The 22103-nt window shown below is 40.4% G+C and overlaps 1 protein-coding gene across 2 annotated transcripts; it reads left to right on the top strand.

The window, feature by feature from the left end:
- Positions 1–2317: 2317 nt before the first annotated feature.
- On the top strand, positions 2318–16865 carry POGLUT3 (protein O-glucosyltransferase 3). 2 transcript variants are annotated; one of them, XM_030270428.4, is made up of 8 exons: positions 2318–2785; positions 7506–7703; positions 8075–8361; positions 9114–9330; positions 10680–10876; positions 11848–12042; positions 13068–13172; positions 14025–16865. In XM_030270428.4, exons 1-8 carry the CDS (start codon positions 2551–2553, stop codon positions 14148–14150), a joined length of 1560 nt encoding a protein of 519 aa, XP_030126288.4. In that variant the 5' UTR covers positions 2318–2550; the 3' UTR covers positions 14151–16865. The 2 variants fall into 2 exon arrangements, with proteins under 2 accessions (XP_030126288.4, XP_032603710.2); XM_032747819.3 differs by lacking the exon at positions 2318–2785 and adding an exon at positions 7006–7098.
- The last annotated feature ends 5238 nt before the right edge of the window (positions 16866–22103 follow it).

Here is a 22103-nt window from a genome sequence, read left to right as displayed (position 1 = left end):
TAATAGTGCGAGATTAATCACAGTCTTGCAGCCTTAATTACTACAGCCAGTATCTGTGGTACCTGAGCAGTCCTTCAGCCTGGCTTCAGGAGGAAAACATGGTTTAGGAACTAAGGTGATTTTTCTGTCTAGACCTCTGTCCACCCAGTAAGTCATGCATGTACCCAGGTGATCTTTGAGCATTCTACCATCTTTATGACATTTGAAAGAAGGGACAGAAATGTCATGGTTTCATCAAATGATAAGTCAGGGTGGGTGTGACTTCAGAAGGTGTATGGTCCAGCCTCCTGCTCACAGCAGATTGGCTTCAAGGTCAGGGCTGGCTTTTTGAGGCTTCATCCATTTGAGGCTTGAAAATCTCTGAAGATGGAGACTGGACAGTCTCTCTGGGCAACCTATGCCTCAGCTTATAACACAGAGATGTTACAGGGTGACCATCTCTTCTTTCAACTCATGCCAGTTGTCTTTCATCCTTCTGCCCTACACCATCTCATGATCTTCCTGGGGGCTTCTGTGAGGTCCACCCCCTCATTGAAGGGATCTTAACAGGCTTAACAAGTCCAGCTGCCCCAGTTTCTCCTCACAGGGCCGGTGCTCCAGCTCTGCCATCTCAGTGGCTTCCCCTGGATTTGATCCAGTTTATTGATGTCTTGTACTGGGGAGCACAAGGCTGGATGCAGGATCTAGATGAGGTCTAACAAGTACTGAGAGGAGGTGGATAATGACTCCCCTCTGCCTCTGCCCTTGTTCCTTCAGCCCAGACTGCTGTTGGCCACTGTTACTGCCATTGATGGCCCATGTCCCTCCATGCCCACCAGGACCCCCAGAGCCGTTCCCTCAGAGCTGCTCCCAACAGCTGGTCCCAGCCCATACCTGGGGTGGGGTGGCTACTTCCCAGGGAAAGGGGTGTAAGAGCACCATCAGGCCCTGATCCCCCTGACTCTCCCTGCCCATGGACACCATTTCAGCCCAGCCTGGGGCCACCAGTCCCTGCCCCACTGATGGCATAGGTCATTGGTCTCCATCTCTCCTCTGCCCTCCCTAGTGTGGCCCTCTCTGCAGGCTGACAACTGCAGGACAGGCAGCTATCCCAGAGCAGTGTCTGACCCTGGTTCCCCTCACAGGGACTGATCCTGATCTGCAGATTGATGTCCCTGCCTGACCTCAGCCCTGCATCCTGCAACACTACACAAGTTTTTTCTCACCTCTTGGGAGCATCAAACATGATACTGTCAGTGGAGATCTGTGGCTATCTGAAGTGAGGGAATTGAAGAGACTAAAGACAAAAGCAAGGAGGAAACCAGACTTGATAATTCCTCCTTCAAGGAACCTGTTTTTCATTGTTTGTATGCATAGAGACTTGATGTTCATGTTATTCAGAACCAGGCAGAATCCATTTATGCTCTCATTGCTTTTCATGTGAAAATCCAGGCTTGCCCAAAAGCTAGATTTAATTCTCCTACAGCCTTGTAAGCCCTCCCATCTACTCATACCTTGAAATACTTTCTAGTAGCAGCAAATGGTAATAATGATAAAACAACCTTAGGAGACAAAGCATTGGAGTTTTACCCTCTTTACTTGTAACCCACATTTTAAATCCATGAAATTATTTTGTTGTTATATTTTCTAGAGTATGATACTGAGATCTTTTTTTTCTCCCTCACCAAGCATCACAGCACTGATGAGAGCCACCAGCAGCATCTCACCCACAGACCTCAGGAGCACCTGGGCATGGGTGTGTGTCTGAGCCTCCTCTCTGGGACAGGGAGCTAAGCCCAGTGATAGGGAACCACCTGTCAGTGAGTCCTAATAGGGTCCTTGCTCTGTCCTTCACTTTAAAAGCAACTGCTATGGGAAATTTTAAAAACAGTGAGGAATTTAAAATTATATCAGGTTTTGGGGCTTTTTTTCCCCTTTTATAGAATCTCTGTACATCAGCTGACACAAGGCAGTAACAATAAGCTATAGAGAAAGACGATTTTTTCCTCTCTAAATCCCAGGCCAGCTGTTCAGCTGCTGGCTGAGTTGTATCCTTAACCACAGGAAACGTGTTCTTTGAGACAGGGCGACACACCCCCCGATCATCTGCTCCTCAGCGCGTCCCGCAAAGCGCCCACAGTCAGGGGAGAAAAACCTCTCGGGACAGGCAACCGCAGCCCGCTCTCAGAGCGCTGTGCTGCATTTCCCGCTGCCCCGGGGCAGTGCACGGCAGTGCTCCCGTCCCGAGCCCGCGGGCAGGGCGCGCTGCCGCCGCCGGCACGGCACGGCACGGCACGGCCCGGCGCACACGGGCTGGGCTGCGCTGGGCTGGGCTCTCACCCCGCCACTTCCCTGCGGACATCGCGGCACAGCCCGGAGGAGGAGGAGAACCAGGAAAGGCGCCGACGGATTCAGCCGTCCAGGGAAAGCCCGGCCCTCTCCTCGCCTCCCTGAGGCGCTGCCCGGCCGCGGCGCCGTCGGGCCGCCCCGCGGGGCGGGGAGCGGGCGGGGGGCGCAGGGCCCGAGGAGGCCCCGGAGCCGCTCCGAGCGGCGCGGTGGGGCCGGGGGGCCATGGGGGCCGGCGGGGCGATGGGGAGCCGCGGGCTGCTGCCGGTGGTGCTGCTGCTGCTGCTGCTGGGCGCCGCGGGGCCGCTGCTGCTGCAGGCGGAGCCGGCGGAGCCCGTGAGCGCCGAGCGGAGCCTGGCGTGGGGCCCCGGGCTGGACGCGGGCATCACCGTGCCCGTGCGGTACTTCTACATCCAGGCGGTCAGCGCGGCCGGACGGAACTTCTCCCGCTCCCCGCCAGGTACCCATAGTGTGCTCCGCGGGGCGGCGGCGCGGAATGCAGACCCTACCCCGGGCCGCGGTTTTGACGCAGAACCTGGCTGGTGGTGACCAGCCCTTCCCATCTTCCCTTCCTCCATCCTTCCTTCCTTCCTTTCCCCGTTCCGTGCGGTGGCTGTGCCATCGCTGCTCCCAGGCTGTCCCCTGCGTCTTGTCCCGCAGCGCCCGGGACACGCGGGATGGCAAGCGAAACACATGGTCAGAGCCTCCTTTCTTCTGGCGCTGCCCAGTACCTCCTCTGCTCTAAACAGTATGGAATTTACAGCAAAGAACCGTAAGCTCAGAAAGAACCAGTGTTCCTGGAGCTAGTGGACGTAAAATCCCAGTACACAGCTGGGAAGTGGTAACGTAATTATTTTTAATGCCGCACTCACACCAGTTGCTTAAAATTTCTGTCTCAGCAGAGCCCTCTGGGCTCTGTTATCCTACTGCTGCTGCTCCGTTAAGGAGTAATTTTCATTTGTTGTTTACTCAGCACAAGCACAAACCATCCCATGACACTTCTCCTAAGGGTGGGAATTGGGTTTGTTCTTGCAGGCCAGTAGTATGATGCAAGTCAGCTGTTTGCTGCTGCAAGTTAACTCCACACACTCTATATTAACAGTTTAAATTTGGAATAAAAGTTACTTTTGTGTCACAGATTCCATAATGAAGATAATCCTGAGGTAGCCCCAGAGGAAATCGTGTGTTTCTAATTTACATAGGGTAGAATCTACTAAATTTGCTGTGTATTGTTTACTGATCACAGAGATGGTACTGAGAGGGCAGCTACCAAGTATGCACAGCCTCTTCATGTCTTTTTAGTTAGAAAGCTGCTGCTTGCAAAATTAAGGAGTAGCTGTATATCATACAGGGTATGTCTTCAGTCTGACAGGAGCATGGATACTTCAGATATTTCAGGTCTGGGCTTTCTCCATCTTCTATTGCGGCTTGGTGCTGGATGTCAGCACAGTTTTGTAGTTGCAGGCCAGAATGTGACTGCATGCTCACTGCCTGTGCGGTGGAGGCTGGTAGCAGCTGTGCAGGGAGAGCCATGGGTTCAAACAACAGGTTGCTGAAGGTGAAAAGGTGTGAAGATCAGTTGGATTCTCATGCTAGTGTACGTCCTCCAAGATAAACTGGGAGGACATGGGTACTGAGTACCTAGTTTTGATTGCAGTGTGTTCGTGTGTGTTTGTATTGATGTTAATAAATTCAGTGTCCCAGGAAAGTTTCCAAGTCCCAGTGCCATCTGGCATGGAGTGGTCTCCATGCATCCCATGACCTGCTGTGGCCTCCAGTCAAAGACAGAGCATGCGTGCTGCCAGCAGGGAAGAGCTGTTGCCTCAGCCTGTGCTAGCTGCTGTCCAATGCCAGGAATTGTTTAGGAGAGTGCCTAGAATCCTTAAAAAAATAAGTAGTAGAGTTCATTATATTCCAGTGTATGAGCACTGTTTAAAGGATTCATAGAGACCCTGGCTATAAACTTCTGTTCTCAAATGATTTAAAATGTTCAAATCTGTAAAATGTCATTAAGAATTACAATTAACAATATTTATTTAGGTGCCACTCTCCAATATAAACTAAATACATCTCAAAATATACCTGTTGAGATAGCAAAAAGTTCACATTATCACCCCCACTGCAAAACAGGAACGCTGTAATCAGAGTAGCAGAGCTATGGTTAAGGCATCACATTTGTGAAATTTGTCCGAATCTATTAAATTATTTTTTGTGTACATTAGAATTTCAGTCAAGTGGGTAAGGACTCATGGGGATCCATTATAAAACTTGTATAGCATAATTAGTAGATTTTAAATCCAGATTTGTTTTTTAAATATCTAGTCTGTTCACCAGAATTGATATGCACCATTGCACATTACATGGAATTTCAATCCAGAGGCTGTAACTGTTTGACCTGCCTTTGTAGGAAGATGTCGAATTATGCAGAATTCATTCTTTCCCTGGAAAAATTATTTCCAAGATTAAGAAAATCCCTACTGAAAATACAGAACTTTATTTTAGTGTAAACTGCATAGATATTTAACTTCGTCTACTTGGATAAGCTTTATCCTTCTTTTCTGCTAGGTTTTATCCTAGGTTTAACAACTGCCAACCATGTCTTTATATTGTATTGACCATAATAAAATCAGCTGTTAACTGTTGTTCAGATGATCTACACACTCTGCTAACAAATATTTATCAAGGCTTCCCAGGTATTCTTGCAGGTGCTGGATGCTTTCAAAGAGCAGGGCATGCTTCTTCCAGCTCTCATTACAGTGCTGCCAAACAGAGTTGAACATCTCAGTTCACTCACCTCCATACCTGGGCACTGCAGGACCTCTCTTTGGGTCTTTGGTTACCATGATCCCTGGGCTTTTGTGATGGTCACACACAAGACCTGTATCTGTTACTGGATATATGCTCTTGCATCCGACTCTGAAAGTATAGGCTAATAATTTCTGTGTCTCTGTAGTGAGTCCATCGTTTTTGTGATTTTCATCTGTGAAAGTAACCAGCAACAATTCCAGTAAAACAGTTGAATCAAAAAAATCTTCAGAAATTTAATTTCTCTTCAGCATACATGTCAGAAATAGGGTGACTAGTTTTTTTTTGTTCTTGTCTAGCAGTTTGCCTAAATTCAGTATCTTGTTACTTTTTCCCTTTCCCTCCATTTTGTCACTTGTTCCCCCATGTGTGGTGAACCTCTTTTGCAAGCTGCACAGGGGGAAAAAATGCGTAAAGCACGTGGATTATCTGGATTTCTTAAAGTATCCCATTTTGTCTGTGTCTATATTTTAGTCTCTCTTCAGTACTGGGAAATTATTTTGTACTTAAAATGCTGTCCCGGACATGTTTTCAGGGTAACAGAGAAGTACTAGCGGTGCTGATTCAACAAGGACACATTTTTCTTTTGTAATTTCTTTGGATAGAGAGAAACAAGAAAACATGAGTGAAAGTACCATGGTAACTTCTTCCAAATAAAAAATAAAAATCAGCAAAAAGCAGTTATGATTAAGTATACAGTAGAGGCCTTGGCCCCATTACACAATGAATGTTGTAAATTAGAAAGAAGAAGTCTGTTTCCTCCAGTGAATTATTTGTACTAACACGAGATACTCAGTCTCTTTTGCTTCCTCTTCACTTTCAGTGGAGATAGCTTTTTCCCAGAGAGCTTTGTTGTCAGTCACTTCCCTTATCAAATGATTCCTATGTCTAAAGTGCCACCAACTAAACCTAACATATCCTTTGGGTAGATCAAGGACTCATCATGTCTAGAGCAGGACACATATAAGTAGCAGGGGAAAAGACCCACTTAGTTACTTCCTGTAGGTGAGGACAAGGATATAAACTTCAGTAATGTTTGACTTCTGATTTCACAATATTCACTCATTTTTATGACAGCTGAAAACTTTTCTTCAGTGGAAATCACTATACCCAGTAAAAATGCTGTTTAATATAGAATGGATACAAGGAGACAATGACGTGATACCAGCAGGAAACAGTTTTCTTTGTGAACTTCATGAGATACTCTGGATGTGAATACTTCTTCATCCAAATAATACTAGGTGATAATCCTAGGGGCAGGGTACTTGGTTAAAGTCAGCTACTTTGAAGCTAGTTTAAAATGGTGGTTGTGACTTGCAGTGACCTTTAGAGGCAGAAATGTTCATTCTTTCAGGAGAGTAATTTAATCTGAATATTTTTGCACAGTATTTGAATTGAATCCAATTTCAAGACCCAGTGATCTAAGGAAGACATGATTAATCATTAAAAGACTGGTACTTACCACATGAGTGAATTTATCTGTGGATGCAAAGTATAGAGTTACCTTTGACATCTCAGCCATTTAGTGCTTTTGGGACATATTCAGATTTTAGTAAAATCTTGATTTTATCTGGATTTTTCAGTTTCACTTATTTCTGTATACTACTTGTTGGTAGCACTCATTTGTATTTGTTTGGTTCACAATGCTTAGACTGTCCTACTCCTTTTTTTTTTATTAATAAGGTTGACAATGACCACTTGTGGTAGAACTAAGGACTATAACAGATTTATGTTAATGCATACTCATATTGTCCATAAATTATTCCATGTCTTGGTGCATTAATGATGAAATGCTGGTGGTCTTTAAGCACAGGTCAGACAGATGTCCAGGGAGCATCTCTACTATCATTCTCTTATCCCTGCTTTTCAGTAGCTGGGACTTTAAATGTGCAAGACAGTCAGCAGCAGCCCAAAGCTGAACAATTTGTATGTGACTCCTGCATGCTGCAACTGCCTTTCCACAAGCTGGCAAGTATTCTTTTCTCCTGTTACTTTTACTTGGTTTCCTGTCTTTCTTACTCTAGAGGAAGTTATTGTTCCTCAGAGCACTAACTTGAAAGCTTAGAATAAAACTTAATCTTACCTTCAAAATACTGTTAGCCTTTCCTTCTGTCTTGTAATCAAATATTTAACCTTTTATCTACACCTGTAGGTTTTCCATTTAGAGGTGTGCAATGACTAAGAATATTTGGTAGGATGATATTTCATCACTGGAAACTAGTTTTTACCAACTTGGTATAATTAAAAAATTGTAGTGAAAAATAAATTAAATTTAATGGTCTTAATTCAGTGGAGTTTTCTCATTACCTTTATTTACTAGATGTAATTCTAATAGCTTAAAGTGGTTTTGTCTGGTTTTATTTTCCTCTTGCCAGGAAGAACACAGTTCAAAGTGGTAATTAAAGCACTTTCTCCAAAAGAAGTAACCAGAATTTACACCCCTCGGCCTTTGGATAGAAATGATGGTACATTCCTTATGCGGTATCGAATGTATGGAAGTGTCACAAAAGGCTTAAAAATTGAGATATTTTATGGTGATCAGCATGTGGCTCAGTCACCTTATATTTTGAAAGGTAAGGGTATTTTTTGATATAACGTGTCAAAGTTCTGAATTAGGATGTATTTGAAACTGCAATACCTGGGCTGTGGTAGCTGTGGACAGCTCAAACAGTTCTGAATCTCCATGTGCTTGGCAGGTTCACAGAAATGGAGCTTCATTTAGCAGAATAATTTCACCCAGGTAATACAAAGTCTTGTATTTCTGAAAAGAGAAGAATGTTGCTGTTTTCTCAGTTATACTGCAGAATTCCAGAAATTATAGGAAGGATGATTGCCCAGGAAAACTTTAGAAAACATGGTATAAAAATGCCAAGCCACTGTAATGTATAAATTGTGTGTGCTGTAGAATCACAAATACAGGCTCTGGGTGCTTTGTTTTCCACAGAACCAGTTTATCATGAATACTGTGACTGTCCTGAAGAAGACCCTGAGGTCTGGCAGGACATGATGTCCTGTCCATCCCAAGAGCCTCAGATTACAGAAGACTTCATTTCGTTTCCCACCATTGACCTGCAGCGAATGCTTAAGGAAATGCCAGCAAAGTTCAGCCAAGCACGAGGTGCTATTGTTCATTACACCATTCGGGATAATCACATCTACCGGCGCTCCTTGGGGAAGTACACAGACTTCAAAATGTTCTCCGATGAAATGCTCCTGTCACTGGCCAGGAAGGTATCGGTTTGGATCATGGCAGACTATCATAGAACCACAGAGTGGTTGGAGTGGGAAGGGAGCTCTGGAAAACATCTTGTCCAACTCCCCTGCCAAAGCAGGTTCACCCAGAACTGGTTGCACAGGATCACCTCTGGGGTGGGTTTTGAATATCCACAGCCTGTCTGGGCAGTCTGTTCCATGGCCCCATCATCCTCACAGTAAGGAAGTTTTCCCTCATACTCAGATGACACTTCCTGTGTTTAAGTATATGCCTGTCTCCCCTTGTCCTGTTGCTGAGCACCATTGGAAAGACTCTGGCCCCATGCTCTTGACAACTGCCCTTAAGATATTTATGAGCATTGACAAGATCCCCTCTCAGTTGTCTCTTGTCCAGGCTAAACATAATTTAATATGGCAGTACTGCAACTGTTGTATCTTCACATGTATGATTCCTGAAGAAAGATTTGACATTCCATCAAGACAACACTGGGTGTTAGGAGTAATGTGTGGGGGCTGGTCCTGACAGTAATGAAAATCCTTGGAAAGCTCCAAGGGCTAAGGCCCAGCTGGGAGTGTTTTGTGGCCTCTGGGTGTTCCTTCCAATCTTGTTTGCCGGGCAGAAGCTTGGAATTCATGCACTGAGCAGAGCTAAATCTATGAACTATCTAGTAGGTGCGCTGAGTCTGCGTGACATGAGAGAACTGAGGAATAGATGTAAGAGTGACAGACAGCTTCTCTGTGTTATTATCCTGTCTTGGGTACACGTTTAGGTTCGTCTTCCTGATGTGGAGTTTTATCTCAATGTTGGAGACTGGCCGGTTGAGCATCGGAAAGCTAATGATACACCTGGGCCCTTACCTGTCATCTCCTGGTGTGGCTCTCTGGATTCCAGAGATATCGTCCTGCCGACGTATGATGTAACCCACTCAACTCTGGAAACCCTGCGTGGAGTCACCAATGATCTCCTTTCCATTCAAGGAAATACAGGTGAATTAGAGAGTATGGATTTAAAAAGAATTTTGTGATTTTGAAGAAGCAAGTTGCATTCAAATAATGTGTTGAAGTCTTCAGTTAAAAGTGCCCTGGGACATCTCTGAATACAAGCAGCTTAGTCTTTACAGATTGCAAACATTTCTCAACACTGCCACTAAGCAGATGTATCATTTAGAACCAAAATTTAAGAAGTGCTGTTTGCAATAAACATGAATTTTATGTTAAAGATGTCCAGAAGATGTCTACTGTGACCTGGCAAAGTAAAACCAAATGTAATTAAAAGGCCTTTCTCCTCAGTAAAGGGCTCAAATATATTTATTCTAATCAAAGTGTCGCCCTTTTTCTGACTGTGTTGTAGTCCAATGTTCTGTGTACAAAAAATTAATTTGAATCCTGAAAGACGTAAGCTGATACTGTGCTGATACTGTGCTTCAGCCTCTTTCAAATGAGAAAACATTGTGTATATGAAAAAAATACCTCAGCGTGAGATCTCTTGAATTGCTTTTCTGGCTTTGAAAGAGGAGTCAGCTTTACTGACAGGTGTCTTCCTCCCTGTCAGGAAATTAAAGAATACTTAGGGATCATACAAATGGCATAAGCAATACCTAAGGAGTAAAACTGGAGTGGAAAGTAATTTCTTTTTATTTAATTAGTTCTCGGTTCCTCTTTTCTTTATTAGTTTTTAAATTAATATTTCAATTAAATGGTCAGTGAGAGGCATTGTGTGTTTACTGATCTAGTACTGCTTTTCCAATTCAGAGACAGTAAGAGATTACTCCATTTAGGAGGTCCTTCAGGGAAATTTTCAGCAGAAAGGTGAGGAAGGGCGTAGTTAATGCAGTAAGCAGAGATTAAGTCTTTCAGACTCTTGCTAAGTATTTAGAGGACACAACATAGCCATTTAATTTCTTTTTGAAGGCATCATTAAGTGGTTCTTCAAGGGCCTAACTAAATTGCTGGGTAACAGAGGTGGATTTTACTAAAGAAATTAGGTTATTGTGGCAGGCTTTATGGATGGAGAATTGCTTTAATTATTAGTATTTTCTTACGTATTTTATTATAATCCCTTAGGTAGCTTTCAAGATAGTTGAAGTTATTGAAATTCAAAATTGTTGAGAGGAAAAGCAATTTTCCGATTTTCCATGTATGAGTTTTTCATCCCAAAATTCGAACCAGAATTGAGAGTTTAACACTGTGATTAATAAGGAGTTATGGGAAACCTTGCCTATCCTACCATGTCTCCAAGTGTAATGCCACTGTCAGACCAAGTTCCTTATTTGCCTTGAACAGATCCTGCACATTTCACTGCTGTTTGCTTTTGCCTTATCACTCACTGCTCATAGGCCCCTTCTGGGAAAACAAAACTGAGCGGGCTTTATTTAGAGGTCGAGACAGCAGAGAAGAACGTCTCCATCTTGTCAAGTTATCCAAGGAAAATCCAGAACTACTAGATGCTGGAATAACTGGATATTTCTTCTTCAGAGAAAAAGAAAAAGAGCTGGGGAAGGCTCAGCTGATGGGCTTCTTTGACTTCTTTAAGGTAGCAATCAAATTATGGTTTCAGATTAATTTTGCTGTCAAATTCTACCAACTGAAAAGACAAAGCTTACTTTTGTTAATTCTTTTCAGTAAACAAAACAATTATGCTGCTGGGGGTGCACAAGTCCATGCAGAGTAGATAAGCCACCTGTAATCAATGTCCTAGTGTGACACACTTGTAGAGAAAGCCAAGAAAGACATTTAGAGAGACATCTTGGCTTATTTTTATGTTATAATAGACTGAGAAATTGGATTTCTCACCATCTGGGTTTCTTTGATTTGGGGAAATATGAAAACAATGGACACAACCTACAGCCATTTCAAGTACACTATGGGTGTCAGAAAGAATCTTTGTAGTAACAAATCAGAAAAATAGATGAGTGTTTTTGTTGTATTTTAAAATAAAAATTCTACTGCAAGAGAGATATAAAAAATAAAGGGGACAGAGTCCTGTATAAAGCCATTATAATATATAGCAATTGAAATTCTATTCTGAAGATCAATATTTCAGAAATGCTGTAACAGCCAAGAATATCTGCCAAAGCAGTACATTCATGGTTATTTCTAGTATAATGTTTCAGCTTATTTTATATAATAATACTTTTCAGGTTATTCTATATAATAATGTTAAGTCAGAATAAATTTACTCTGTTTGAAGTATAGATTAGTTTTCTTTCCTTCCCTGCTGTAGTCCTTGCTCTCTCCCAGGACACTTCAATAGGACGGTCATCAGGCAGTTCATGTGACACAAAGGTTCTTGACTGTCAGCCTCATGTTGAAAACAAATCTTTTTTCCATTATGTTATCCAGAAGACCGTGAAACTACATGTGCTTAATGCTAAAACGAGTTTGAAGATGAAAATGAATAAACATGATTATTTCTTGCCTGTTAAAATAATATTTTATACAGTCGTTGTTCCCATTCTGATACAAAGCATTTCACCTTTGTTTTCCTCTCTCTTCACACTGTAGTACAAATACCAAGTGAATATAGATGGCACTGTAGCAGCTTACAGGTTTCCATACCTCTTGCTGGGTGACAGCCTTGTATTGAAGCAAGATTCCCAGTACTATGAACACTTCTATATCGGATTAAAACCTTGGAAACATTATGTTCCAGTTAAGAGAAACTTAGAGGACTTGCTAGAGAAAATAAAATGGGCTAAGGTAAGCTCCATTATTGATTCAAGTTCAAAGTAATGAACAAACATGTAAACAATTTATCTGAATAGTGTCTTCTTTTGTATTTACACATATATATTTTGCACGAACTCTGTTGAAATCCTGGAATAAATGAAGTACATTTTGTTGTTAGTATAAAATGGGGTGACCTTATTTGAAGTAACCATCTCTATTTAGGGCAATACTTAAGTGTTCATTTTACGTATGGGCAGAATAGTTCATGAGTCAGAGCCTTAGTATACTGACTAAGGTAATTGTGAAAGAAACAACCAGATTCCTAGATACTACTTTAATTAATGCTATAGCTTTCTTAGCCCCTGACTAGAGCAGAAGTTACTGCATGTTCTGTTTGAGTGTACAAAAAATTGCTGCTCTCTGTAACATACTCAGAGAGAGAGGCTGGGATCCTGTAAGCAAACAGATACAGTTCTGTGATTGAAAACACCATTTGTGCTTTAAGTCAAGGTGCTGTTAAGGTTAAAAAAAACACGGGAAGAGTTTCTTTTCTGAGAGTACTGTAGTTCTACCTAAGGAATCAGAGGACAGTACTAAAAGCTTTGCAACATAAACCTAAAAAGCTTGAGAATAAGTACATGAATTCATGCAGTTATTTTTAAAAAGAAGACATTGAATTCCATTGCATTGGACAGGACAAGAGCTGTGGTTTTGTCCTCTGTAAAATTAAGTAGGTCTGGGAGATAATAGAACTGATTATGAAGAGGCTTGTGGCTTGGACAAAATGGTAGAACAGTAATCAACAGAGTTTCCAAAATTGTACAGTTAGTCATGAAAGTTGTTATTGATAGTCCTAAGGTAGCAGTAGTGACAATAAAAGCAATCCAGTATTTTTAAACAAACCTGCAATTTTAATAATGCCTTTGCAATCACCAGTAATTGCAGTTAATTTTGCAGATTTGAATAGCCCATTTAATAAAACTTCTAATGCTAGTCAGGCTTTGAGTAACTCACTGATTGCTCTGTTATTCATTTGTTTAATCTGAATTTTCCAGGAAAATGATGAGGAAGCAAGAAAAATTGCTAAAGAAGGACAACTAATGGCAAGAGAATTACTTCAGCCTCACCGGTTTTACTGCTACTATTATAAAGTGCTCCAGGTGACTACAATAGATCACTTTATTACTCTCCCCCCAGCTGCTACTGATGCTACAAATTTCATATTCAGTCCTTAGATCAGTAGTAGACAATGGTACATGTTATTCATAGGAGATCATTGTGAAGAGCTTTGCAAAACCCTGCTTCTTCATTAAAGAAGCTACCTGACATCATAGTTATTTTACAGAATCAGGAATTTGTTTTCTGCCCCCATCCCCAGTCAGCCCTATTATTTTCATTGTCACTTGATATTTGGTTTCCAGTAGATCTCTGTAAGAGATAATCTGTATATCCAGTTTTCTTCCTTTTCCCCTTCATACTTCTCACACTTACATTGTGAGCTACTCTACTGCAAAACAAGGAATATATGAAAAAAAAGTTCCAGAAGTATGACTAGTAGAGTGCAGGGAATGAAGCAGGCCCCGTAGTCATTTCTTCCTTAGAAAATGCAAATCTCTAGTGAAAGCATTTTCTCCTCTCTGAAAAGATCTTTTTCCTGTACTGCTGTGCAGGCAGATGACAGCTTCACCAGCCACAGGTTAACACAAAGGTTGGAACTGTTCAGTGTACAACAATGACGTTTTTATGCATTATCTGCATAAAATGGTTAGGCACAAATGATGACAATATTCAAGTTACCATAATAATAGGCAGAAACATGAAAGGTGGTGTTCAGAGGCAACGTGGCCCATTAGTAGGTGTGTTACAAAGACACCTTGTGCAGAGGTTGTGAACAATGGCATAAGGAGCCTGGATAAAGGTAGGCTTCTGAGTGGAAGGGAGGAGGAAAATTCTGCTTCATGAATTATATGTTGGTGCTTATAGCATTCTTAAATGTTGTTTACATATTTCAGAAATATGCCGAACGCCAAGCCAGCAAACCTGAAATACGGGATGGAATGGAACTTGTACCTCAGCCTGATGACAGGGACTCAGTGTGCAGTTGCCACAGGAAAAAGCCTTTAAGGGAAGATCTATAACTGTACTGGATGGAGAAAATTATCCACTTAAAATGCGAGAATAGGAATTAAGCTGTGAAATCTAAGACTCTTATGCAGTAGCAGGCATTATTAGTTATTCTTCTTGTATTTTCATACCCTTTTCCTGCTCATTCTGATTTACAGTGTTGGTTCTCACAGTTTTGGCTCCATGACCACCACCAGACAGACACTGAGCCTGCAGTGGGGAGTGTCTGGGGGATTTGTTTGATGTACTGCATCATCAGGAGGCAGAGCACAGAGCTGCTCGTGTTCCAGATGGGACCTATTAACCAAAGCTTTGTGAAGAACTAGTCACCACAAAATATCTTGCCATGAGTCAGTTCAAGTTTTCTAAAGGAGCATTTGTGATACATTGAAACAGTGTTTTTATTTCTTCATAAAGTTTACCTCAGTGTTAGATTGTTTCTTGTACACAAAATAATTTTCGAACTAGACAAAGAAAATGAATATTTGAGATGTAATGATATCAGATCTGGTCATGCTTTCAGATTATTTTGTGGTTTCTGACAGGTGACAGACAACATGATATAACACTCGTCAATTTTAGAGGGAAATGGAGAGCAGGGGGAGAGATTAGAAAAATAAGTTTATAATCATCATGGCTGTGAATCACCAGAATTAAATGCTGCTTTAAAACAGACTCTGTAGCTATCACAGTCACAATGCTTTGGGTGCCAAATCACCACTCTGAAAACCTGTTCCCTGCCAGTGACTGTCTGTAAATCTAGGCACAGATCCACAAATGGTCTTGGGAATTTCAGGCCATGGGAAACACTGGTGTCTTAGTTCAACAATACTGTCCACAGTTTTCTGGACTATGTGAAATCTGAAATTTAGACCACCTAGGTTTAATTATTGTGTAATAGTCTAGGGGTTAGAGTCCATGTAAAGCAATTGGGAAGGTGGTTGTCCTCCTTGGTTTAATTCAAAACCATTTTTTCCAGAGGGTGTCTTAGCTCCAGACTGGACAAGAGGTTTTCAGGTCTTCTGCTGAAGTTCATGTGCAGCCATGAAGCTAGCAATGCAAAATTCACAAGGGCAGAAGGATCTGGTCATACCTTTGTGATAAAGCCTGCCTTTGGATGGGGCAGGAGAAGAATCCTAGTCCTGGATGCAACTCCAAATACCTCTATTGATTTTTGCCCAAGTTGTCTGCTTCAAAATGCATGAATAGTCCTGGAAGGAGACACCAATACCAAGACCAGTGCCCACAAGCACCCATTTCTGTGTTTTCATCTTGGCTAATGGATCTTTCCTGAGCAGCTCCTGACTCACTACTGTCAGATAAAAGCTGTCATGGATACCAAATTCTCCCTACACTAAAAAGAATGGAGATGTCAAGACAGTGGATTTGTCTTACTGATTTGGTGCACAAAATTCAGTGCTCTACACGTCATGCAGGCTTAATTCTTGGTTCTACACTGCAAATTACATAAAATTTCTGCATTAGAACAGGAGGAAAGACAGTATGCTATATATTGGAAGAACTTTGGCTTTCTAAAGAGGACAATGCAACTGTCCATCAGTCATTTGTTACATTATGCTGGTTAAGAAAAAAACCTGCATCATGTTGCTCTACTCATAATCCTCTTTGCTCTGGTTCTAACACTCATTTATAGTGGTTGTATTCTTATTTAACATGAAAACCAGTCCTAGAACTTCAGGCTATAAATACATGTTCCATTCATCTGACATAAAATTTTGTACATCAAAGCTCAGGAACAGGGTTCCATTGCTGATGTACAAAATTTTGTACATCAAAGCTCAGGAACAGGGTTCCATTGCTGAAGTTGACACTTAAGACCGAGTATGTGCTCCCCTTTTGTTCAATGTGTACAGTCATTTTTACTGTATTACATGATCTTATTTTGGAAAACTACCCGTTATGCCATGTGCTTTTTATATTCACCAGTGTTTATGGAGGTGGTGTACTCAACAAAGGCAAGTAAGCATAAAAGATGGTTGAACAACAAAGTTTTCCACATATTTCAAATTAAGAGTCCAAAAGTGATTCATTTGTATTTTTTAAAATAGGAGAGAACAAGGGGACTCATGACACTTCATAGTTCTTTGGAAATACCTGTGTAGGAAAACTTGTCTAGCTTGAAACAGAAGTCTTTCAAACTGGAAGAAGAATCAGATAAAATTTAAATTATGACTATAAATAAATGTGAATATTTTATCCCTTCTTTCTTCCCTCATAAAAAGGGAAAGAAACTATTCTTAATTATTTTCTGCCAAAAAAGTCCTTGCTTTTGTAATAGGCATCACTTCAAAGCAAGTGCCTTACAGATGCTTTTATAGCTCACATGCAAGAAATATCCTTAAAAATATGACTGCACTCATCTTCTTGCTATAATTTAAAAAATAGTAGAGAGAATATGGAACTTTTACTCCAAGTCCATATTTGAGAGAATCTGGTTCAGTTTACAACTATAGCTCTTCCAAAGGTAAAAGAAGGTAAGGCAAAGTCTCTCTTCTTTCCATTGGTGCTACTACATGTATTTAGATTTTAATGAAGAACAATCATAACAATTGCCCCACCAGGCTAGAAGAGATGTCAGATCTGTTTCCGCATGCTGAGAAAATGATACCCATCAGCCTGGTGTGTTACAGGAAGTGCTAAATATTGAGTAAAACCTGGTTTTGCATGTGAAGTGTAATACATACATTAAATAGAATTTTTAAGTGGCATACATAGACTGGACTTTGTATTATTCTGTGGTAGTTCTTGAACAGTGACTGTTCAAATGTGTAAAAATTTCTTGGTGGTAATTTTGGAAAACTGTTACCATACCACAGTATTAAATTTTGCTATAGTAATTTCACTTTTTAAACAGAAAACCTGTCCTGTTTTTGTCAGGGATTTACTAGTGATGATAGAGGCAGGTTTATTTGTTTGAAATAGTATGTCCTACAGCCCAGGGCCAGTGTTTTCAAACACAGGAATCTGCAGAGAAGGGGTTTGACATCCAGAAATGTTGGGAAGGCAGAGTCTTTACCTAAGATTCTTTATTTTCAGATTTCTTCAACCTTAATAGTAGCTTCATATAGTGAACACTGCTTTTATGTCGTATGTACGTCCTAATATATTTAGACACACACATTTGGAAATACCCAACCTCAGTTTTGTCTTGAAATGAGAACTAGTAAATCCTGATCTGTTGAACATAAAGGAGATACAGTTTCATATGTATTTTAGACTGTATTTTTTACCTTTACCTCAAGATCATCAGTATACTGGTTTCTTGACAGAATTGTGCCAGGCTTGCCTTGTAGATTCATAATTTAAAAAACCCTATAATCAAAGCTTGTCTGATGGAATGTTAGATTCAAGCATCCATGCTGGGAAGCATACGCCCGGCATTTATTACATTACAAAGTAAATTATTTAGTTAGGGAGGAGAGCTGACAGGGAAAATATACATCACCTGTTGGAGCACGTCTGAGAAGCTGGCAAAAAAACTATAATAAGGAAAATAAGCATTATATAAACCTATGATATTATCAGCTCCTTTAGCACTGCAGTTTTGCAAAAATTTTGTCTGTAAGGGCGGTGATGAAGTGCAAGATTTTATATTATTATATTATTGCTTAAGTTCACAGGATTTAACAGCTAGAATCTTTCTGTCTGTGAGAAGTTGTATAGCATTTTAATGAGGCTATATAAGTACTAACTCTTGAGCTTTGAGTACAATGTGTTGTTAATAGGAAAATCTATACTGCAGAGAGTTACGACACTAATTCTGGATTTTGGTGTGAGAATAAGGGAACAAGGATTATTTGCATGTTTGTTTGAAGTAATTTTAAACATCTGTAGCGCATTGCTTAATTGAGTCTCATCATGTGGGCAGTGATAAGCAGGAGGTGTACTAGCAGGAGTGTGGCCAGCAGGTCAAAGCAGGTGTTTCTTCCACCTGCTTGAGAGTTGTGAGACTGCAGCTGGAGTCCCATGTCCACTTTTGGACTCCTCTGCACAGAAATACATTAACATCCAACATGGACCACCAAGGTGATAAAGGCCATGGGGCACATGGTGTGTGAGGACAAGCTGAGTGAGCAGGGTTAGATCAGCCTTAGAGAGAGAAGACTTCTCAGAGGGACACAGCAGAAATCTTAATAGACACAAGCTGCATCACGGGAAGTTCCTGTTATGTAAAGGGAAAAAGAATCCTGAAATGCTATCCCCAAGGAGATGAAGCTTGGTCCATGTGACCTCCAGGTGTTCATTATTCTATTAACTGCTTTTCAGTCACACAACAAGCATTTATCTAGTCACATAGCAGCAGGATGAACCCAGCTCTTGAGTGTCTCCAAGAGGTGACGTAGCCTTTCTGTGCCGACACTTTTGACACTATTTGTGGTCGTGTCTCCCTTGATAATACTGACAAAGTTTTGCACATACTTTTGTGTTGGCTTGTAAGGCTATAAAGTTATATATTGATATTATTTATACTTTTATACTATTAATATGTATAATAATTTACCTTATTAATATACATTATCACAATATATCCTAGTCATGCAGTACACAGAAGATTTGACAGAAGTGACATACATCGATTTGGCATTGCAGGCCTGGACTGAAAGTGCAAGACCTGCTCTTTCAAGAAGCTGCATATATACTTTACAGGTATGAGACAATTGTAAAATATTGTGAATATAATTATGAACCATCAAAGGAATTGATTTTAAACAGCCAATGAGAACATTAATGTATTTGTAAATTATACATATGGTTAAATGCCAACATACTCTGTAGGCTGCTGGTGAATGAGCATGACATATTCCCATCTCAGATCCCAACACTAAAAAATCAGTCAGGATCCATCTGTACCACAGGTTTGCAATATAGTGTGGAGAGACTCAAGACAGCTCAGCAGAATGCCAGAAGGGCCTACCCTATATAGGACGTGAAACATGATAACCTGCCCACTGAAACCCCACAAAGTACCTTATCCTGTATGGAACCTGTCTGAAAGACAATCAGTTCAAGTTGTACTTGTCAAACTTAACTTCCCCTGTAGCTTACATGACTCAAAGAGGTCGTTTACCATTAGCAGATGATTTTGCCTATTTTTGGGTCAACAGCAGCCACACTTTCAGTTACTCTTTGTCTCCCAAAATGCCAGGCCAAGCTGTTTCACCACTCCAGCTGCAGAGATCTGACATCCCATGGCTGATACCCACGATAAACCAAAATTATTACTACCACATAAATATCCTGCAGGTCCAGCACCTGATTTCATCTTGCTTGTTTCTCTCACCAATTTTTCTGTTGCAACAGAAAGATATTTGAGTATCTTATTAACTTTAACATGGAAATCTGCTCTCAGAGTGAAAATCGGTTAGAATGAAAACTTGGTTTTCTTCCAAATAACGAGGGGTTTTTTTGCTCAGGACCATCAGCTTTTATCTCAGGAACAAGGTAGTTTTGTCAGCACAGTTCATTTCATTTATTGCATGAAAAAAAGCAACATTATTATCCCAAACCAAACAAAAACCTCTCTGCAGGTAAAAGTTGTTACTCTTTTTAAAAAAAATGCCTGTTACAAATACATTGGTATGTTCTTTGTAGTGAAGGCAAAGCATGAACTGAACTTTATAAGTAAAATAAGTTTGAAGGGATATTTCAGGAACAGGCTATCCTGTGTTACTGTACACTGATAGTGATCTCCAAGATTAGATAATTCAAAACAGTGAAGTTTTGAGCCTGGATTATACAGTAAGATTTTATTTGCTACAACATAAAAACCAGAAGAATCAAGAAGACATTATACCTCTGACATAAGCACTTAAGCAAAATTCTGTAGTGAAGAGATTCAACTCACTCTGCCAAATGTCCTTAAGTTTATTTAGGCTTTTTGGCAAGGTGAGTTATTTAGAAAATGTCAGGAATGTATGTTACTGATAGAAGCTGCTTCTCTGCCAATAAATTCTGCTTTCTTCTGCATTAGGAACAAAGGGACTTTAAATGTGGACTAACACTCACTGACAAACTCCAGCATGCCTTTTCACACTACAGCTGTTCCATATTATTTAGACCTTGGTATTTCCTCTATTCCCTGAAAGATTTATTTGTGTCTGTAAAGTAACAACAGTCAGAGTGATCCCAAACTTCCTGTAACTGAACCTGAAATGTAGGTGTGAATTTTAAATACCCGATTTGTACTAAATTAACTTTTGACTCTTTAAAAACACCAAGCATTTAAAGATCATTTAGATTATGACTTTCTAGGAATTGTAAATATTTGGCAATACTTAAATACAGGTATTACATAGATAAGATGCAGAATAATTCTCAGTATTTCTTGTGAAATAGTTTCCAAATTCTGATTACCTGTGGGATGGCAAATTTCCCTGTGATAAAATGTTGTCTCAAATCAAAATATTCCCAAAGATCCAGAAAAAATGTGACCTTTTCCTGAATATTAATAATGCTATATGTATAGTGAATTGTTCACTGGAGCTGTTAAAAGCTATTGCTATTTACTCTTTTGCAAGACATATGTATTATATATATATATAAAATATATTTCTTTCATTGCAGTTCTATTCCAGTCACAGAAACACAAACTATCGATTGGATTTTTTATTTCAAATGGAGAGAAACATGGAAAAACTGGCTTTTCCCTGTAAAACTTGAACCCGTCAACTCAGAACAGGCCAATTGGCATCACTTAAAACGCAAATTTGAATGAGGTCTCCTCTACCATCATATGCCTATCCTGTGAATCTAATGAAATAAAATCTTCAGGAAGTCCTTAATGAACACACAGCCCTGAGTTCCATCCACAGACTCAAGCATTTACTTGAATATGGTGATGATTGAACTACCCTCATATGCAGCAGATGTTTTCTCCATTCCAGTCCCAAGTCAGTATTACCCCAAAGCCAAACAATTCTTCTGCTCAGAAGTCACCACCTTCAACCTTCTCAAGCAGCTATGGCCCACTGCCAAATGTGTTTGCTGTATTTAATATCAAGTTACACCCTGCCTTGATGACATGCACTCATGTGTAATTGTTGTCAAACTGGATCTGTTAAGTAGGTTACTGGGTGCAGTTGTCACCAGTTCCTTGATGGATTATCTTGTTAAGGAGGCCATTAAAAAAATCACTTTTGATGGGGAATAACAATTATGTTCACATAGAAACGCCAGGCTCTGGTGCCATTAGAGTAAACAGCATTGGATTTTTGCTGAGTGCGTTCGGATTTGTAACAAAAGATATGGTCTTGAAGGTTACCTGATCCAATGAAAAAAATAAGGAAAAAGCACCTACTGTTCATAGACAAATGAAAAATTAGCTTGCTTATCTTTAGGGTTAAGACACACGACATCTAAATCCATCTAAGCATTTTCCTATTTCTCAGAACTTAATAGCTTAACAATTTGTCCCCTCAATCAATTCCCTTGAACCACTCCGTCATTTGTCAAGACTAGCTAAAACCCTAAAGCAAATAAGAAGTAATATACATTACAGGCTAAACTATGGAGATGAAATTTAGCTTCCTGTCAGTTGGATTTATTTCTCATGGTTACACCATCAAGTAAAATTTTAACAACTTCTGCCCAGATATGAAGAGGCCAATGAATGTGGATGATGAACTGTCATTTTCAGGGCAGCAGAGGCAACACCCACTGAACTCAAATTGGCCCTTGAAAATTGCATTGTATCAGATTGTGGTCTCCTACTTGTTTCTGAGAACAAAATTGTCTGTTCCTGAAAAATTCTTAGTTCTATAGAAAAAGAGAAAATATGATACTGGTCACTTAAGTAACCCAATTTAATAAGAAAAAACTCTGACATTTTCTAGGTCTTCTCCCTTATGGTCTGGCTTTTACTGCAAAACTGTTAATTAACTGTTAATTATTAATTTTGGATTTGAAGTGGATCACTTTACTACATTATGCCAAGTTAACAAATGATT

Source organism: Taeniopygia guttata, chromosome 1 (assembly GCF_048771995.1).
Source record: "Taeniopygia guttata chromosome 1, bTaeGut7.mat, whole genome shotgun sequence".
Lineage (NCBI taxonomy): Eukaryota > Metazoa > Chordata > Aves > Passeriformes > Estrildidae > Taeniopygia > Taeniopygia guttata.
This window is presented reverse-complemented; position numbering and strand designations above follow the sequence as displayed.